Below are 5,132 nucleotides of genomic sequence, written 5' to 3'. Positions count from 1 at the left end.
TTTCTGCTTTTCTTTTTATTTTCCAGACTGAAGTTTATGCCGTGTTCTGTTTTATCAGTGTGCACCTGTTAGATTAAACACCTCCCACTAGTCAGACAGATTTTTTCTTTCCGAATGCTTAAACAGCGATTATTGAAGCCGTCTTTCTGAAAGCATTCACACTATGACACTAATTTGTTTACCAAGCATGCCGAAACTGAATGCTCATTGTCTGCTTTGCACTCAGTTTGCAATTTTGCGACACTCTTTTCTGCAGAACTTTGAACACAGCAGCACTCCAGGCGACGCTTATAATCTGCCTTAAGATATCATTACATATGATGGGAATGACATTTGGCTTTGGTTTTCCTTGAGGAAAGCTAGGAGAATAATTTAAGCAAAAAAAGAGTGCCTATAGTTTCAAAGATAGTGCCAAAAACATCAAAGATTATTTAAACAAGCCCATTAATAGCTGTATTAGACAGGTAACAGATGAAAGTAATATATAATATGGACATTAGTCTTTAAAATATCTCATAAACCAGCCTACATACAAACAGTATTTTGAATTTTTTCACATGTGTTCCGGAGCAGGGCTAATTCACAGAACTACTCCGCTGTGGATACAAAAATCAAATAAAACCGTGCACAAACAGGATTATGATTTCATCACCCCTGTAAAAATGTTTAATCTTATTTAAGAGGGCGAATCAAAAATTGAGACATTTTGTGAAGATTGCAAACCATAAAATGCTGATACTTTTTATTTAATATTAATAACAATAATCGATTTTATTTACAGGTGCCTTTCACCACACTCAAGGACACCTTACAAGGACTTAAAGAACAAAATCACAACACAGATAAAATAACAGTAGGAAGACACAATAAAAAATAACTGTCAATACATCAGTCAATTTGTAATCTATTACCTGCATTTAGTGGGTCACAGTCATGTTGAGATCAGTCTCAACATCAGGCAGGAAGTGCTGAGAAAAACTCTCAAAGGCAAAAACTGAAGTCATTTCCAGTATATTTTATTTTTAATTCGTTTTGCAAGTGCAGTCAAAGTCAAATTCAACTTTTCTCTTAATTCTGCAATACGTACAGAATGTACGACAAATTGAAATGTTTCACGCAACCGAGGGGGTAAAGCTTGAATAAATAAATACAAGACATCTATGAGATTATAATAAGTATCAAGTATAAATATGGGTTGCGTGAGTTATATGAAAGCCTATGTGCTATATGTAAAATTCAATTTGTGGTTAAAAAATATGGAAAACCACCCAAATCACACGGAAGATTATTTGATTTTAAAATGGAACATTCTACTCTGATTTTACAACTTTATTTTGCCTAAATTCACTGCATGTAAATGAGAATATCAGTGGACTAAATGTCATAAGATCCTTGTGCAGAGAGAGAGGGCAGCCCATGCTTTAGCGATCTCCAAACATGCACAGCACATTGGTCAGCACAGCCCTGCCCTCAGAACCTAACCACCAGATCAACAAGGGCAAAGCTGTTTTCCCTTTGTCCCCAACTGCAACCTGTTGGCCTTTAACAGAGAAACCTCTAGAACAAGGTGTTTTCTCCAAAGGCTCTCATCTTCCTTTCTGATGTCTACTCTTTGGAATTAAGCATTTCCTCCATTCAGCCATGATCACTTCACTTTTCTCCAACCTTGGGTTTATCTACTTGCTTCTGGTGATCATTCATCTGAGCTTGAGCAGTCCTATCAACCCCGCTGAGAACCATCACAGGGCATCATTTGGTAGTGTTGTGGTTGATAATCCACTGGTTGATGCACAGGACTTTCTAAGCCAGTTTCTGTCTACGCTGAACCTCACAAAGCTGAGGCCCCAGACCCGGCAAATTGCTGCTCACAAAGAGCCGCCAGAGTACATGCTTGAGCTGTACAACCGATTTGCTAATGACCGGACTGCTGTGCCATCAGCCAACATTGTGCGCAGCTTCAATAATGAAGGTACAAGCTTCTTTTTGTTTTGGAAATATTTAAATATTACCACTTACATTTTTTCTTTCTTCACACTCTTGTCACGTTTAATGTTGTGTTCAGGAATTTAAATTATTCAACAGTTTTGACTTATGGAGGGGAAAGTGATGTACTGTAAATGCTAATTATCATTGTTTTATTTCATCCTGACAATTTATGAGTGAGAGTGCCTTAAGTCTGATCACGCGCATTCATACAAAAAGTTTGAAGCACGCTTTTTCATCCTTTAATTTCAGATTCATCCCCCTACGGTATAACACCCAGGGGTATAAGGATATATCCCTTGCTGTTTAATATCTCTTTGCCTCACCACGAACGAATAACATTAGCTGAACTTCGACTTTTCACTTTGGTCTGGAAGGCCCAAAGACCATCTGCTGGCTTTGATTGCAAGGTGACAATCTACAAAATACATGAGGGAGTTGTTTGGACTAAAGAGGTGGGGAAAGAAGGAAGAAGGAGGGGTAAAGAGGAGGTGTTGGAGATGAAGGATCTGGAGGAACTGGTGACAAAGCATATCCATGCAAAAGATAATAGCTGGGTGTCATTTGAACTGACGCATGTGGTTACACTCTGGCGGAAGTCAGGGTGTGCAACTCACAGACTTGAGATTCATCTTGCATGTATGGGGTCAGAGGATGAAGGGGCCACACAAGAGGCCACAGAGGAGGCAGAAACTTTGGTGGACATTGACAGGAGCTTGGACGGGAAACACAATACAATAATGATTGTGTTCTCAGATGATCAGAGCAGAGACCGCAAACAGGACAAACAAGAGCTCATCCAAATGATTAACCACGAGAATGACCTTCCTGAGAACATGGGCAGGGGCCAAGATCCCTTCTGGGAGCATGTTAATCACGGCCATGCTAAACAGGACGAGCAAAACCAACAGTCTCTCATGCAACCGCAGTCCAACCTTATCTATGACGCACCTCCTCGAATCCGTCGCAATGTTAAGAGCGAGTCATGCAAAAGAACACCTCTCTTTGTGGATTTTAAAGACATTGGCTGGGATTCATGGATCATCCAACCTCTGGGCTACGAAGCGTACAAGTGCAATGGCGTATGCAACCCGCCTATGACTTCTGAGGTCTCCCCCACCAAACATGCCATAGTCCAGACGCTGCTGAGTATAAAGAATCCAGATAGAGCACCGCGTGCCTGCTGTGTACCCACAAAGTTGGAGCCAATCTCACTACTTTATCACGATAATGGGGCGATTACTTTCAACCACAAGTATGAGGGAATGGTGGTGGCAGAGTGTGGCTGCAGATAGTCCTCAGAGTATTACTTATTACTAAGACTGTGTTGTCATGGATCTAAAAGTCATCATCTTAGAAACATCTCTATCTATCTATCTATCTATCTATCTATCTATCTATCTATCTATCTATCTATCTATCTATCTATCTATCTATCTATCTATCTATCTATCTATCTATCTATCTATCTATCTATCTATCTATCTATCTAAGATCGTATACATTGGTGTGTAAAAAGCACAGGTCAGGACTTAGTTGTAAATTAGAAATGAACACATGATGTAAATTTGCAATTGTATAAAGATAAATCAATAATCCTTATATTAATGTAGACTATAAGCCGATCGATAATGCTGCAAATCATTAACCACAATCATCTATTACTGTAGCCGAAACAAGAGAGAGGAAACGATTGTCTGACAGCAAATATCTGAAAATCAAAGTATAAATGTTGTTCCCGTCTCATGCCACATCATGAGGAGTGAGCCAAAAAGCTAAATAATGCAGACAACAGCAATAACCTTCTGAATGTTTTGGGATTCTGAGAGAAATTAAACAAAAAACTAACTTTGTAAGTCTCCACATTTTCTTCAATATCTATATTTATTTCAATAATTTATACATATTTTATGCACTACATAAACTGTAATGCGTGTTTTTTTTTAAATTATGAAAAGCCTTATGTGTTATTTGAATAACAATCCTGCTGAAATGCTTTATATTGAGATATTCAGCCACAAATTTCTAAATGACATAATTTGCTTCTTTGCCCTGTGGCATGTCGGAGCCAGATGATTTAAAGACTGACATTTTTTCTCCTATTTGCTTGCCATACTTGCAGAAAATGTATTTTCGATGGCTTTTGACCAGGAGAGGATTTTACGGTGTGTTGGAGCTCTTCGGGGGCTTCTTGTCTGAAAAATGTTATTTCTCTTGCTTAATCTTGCAGTCGACTGCTGTGAAATCATGCTTTATACCAACCATTCATATCTTGCTTTTTGGCTTTTGACATAAATGCTAATACGGTTGGGAAAAAAAATAAAATATCTAAAAACAAATATGTTCACTGAGCAGTTTTTGAGCTTGTGCAACATATTTCATTGTCAGGTAATCACCGCACTCCCCATCAGTCAGCTGTAATCCCCGTCCCTCTAGCGCCACATGCCTGGCGGGCCTCACTCTGCCTGCTTCCATACCAGAGTGATAAAGAGGTGTCAGAGCCTGGAGTCTTGTAGGCCATCACTCAGGATGAGACGCCACTCCAAGTGGTAGCATTTGTGAGAAGGTGGTGTCAGATTCCTGGTCTCGAGCGCCAGCTTGTCCTAATGACAATTCTGCCATCAGGTTCCCTGCTGCCCTCTGAACCCTCCCACTTCCCTTTTTTGACACTGACATGCTTACACTCTTATCAAGACCAAGGCAACGGTACAAATGGAAAAAATACATGTCACATCATCACCTAGCTTTTGCTGTTAACAGTCGGAAGTAGATAACAATAATGGAATAACACTGTGGAACTTAATAGGATCCTCACGCAACGAACAGATTTACATGGGCCAAGTGTGCAGGGCAGAGATACGGACAGGCAGTGAATGGATTAATTTATCATTGTGGAACTTATTTAAAATGGATGTGGGAAATATTTTATTTTACAGTTTTTCTCAGTCGCTTTGGTGCTTTTCTCACATCACTATTAACATTTACACAGCAGTTAATGTATTTCTCAAAACAATTAGTGCAAACTGCAAAACCTAGTGGATAACCTGCAAAAGCAGGTCACTTGCTCAAAATCGATAATCCATTCCTCAAAAGCAAGTATTCATGTCAATGAAACTGTCAGTGTCATCAAAATGAGAAGTCTTGACACC

General features: G+C 39.2%; 1 protein-coding gene across 1 annotated transcript; it reads left to right on the top strand.

Annotated features, from left to right (window-relative positions):
* The first annotated feature begins 1,597 nt into the window (after window positions 1-1,597).
* Window positions 1,598-4,311, top strand: LOC146383780 (bone morphogenetic protein 10-like). The gene is made up of 2 exons (XM_084935229.1): window positions 1,598-1,969; window positions 2,236-4,311. Exons 1-2 carry the CDS (start codon window positions 1,642-1,644, stop codon window positions 3,276-3,278), a joined length of 1,371 nt encoding a protein of 456 aa, XP_084791355.1. The 5' UTR covers window positions 1,598-1,641; the 3' UTR covers window positions 3,279-4,311.
* The last annotated feature ends 821 nt before the right edge of the window (window positions 4,312-5,132 follow it).

The sequence above is a fragment of the Perissodus microlepis genome, chromosome 7 (genome assembly GCF_051167445.1).
Source record: "Perissodus microlepis isolate ML-2025 ecotype Zambia chromosome 7, ASM5116744v1, whole genome shotgun sequence".
Classification (NCBI taxonomy): domain Eukaryota; kingdom Metazoa; phylum Chordata; class Actinopteri; order Cichliformes; family Cichlidae; genus Perissodus; species Perissodus microlepis.
This window is presented reverse-complemented; position numbering and strand designations above follow the sequence as displayed.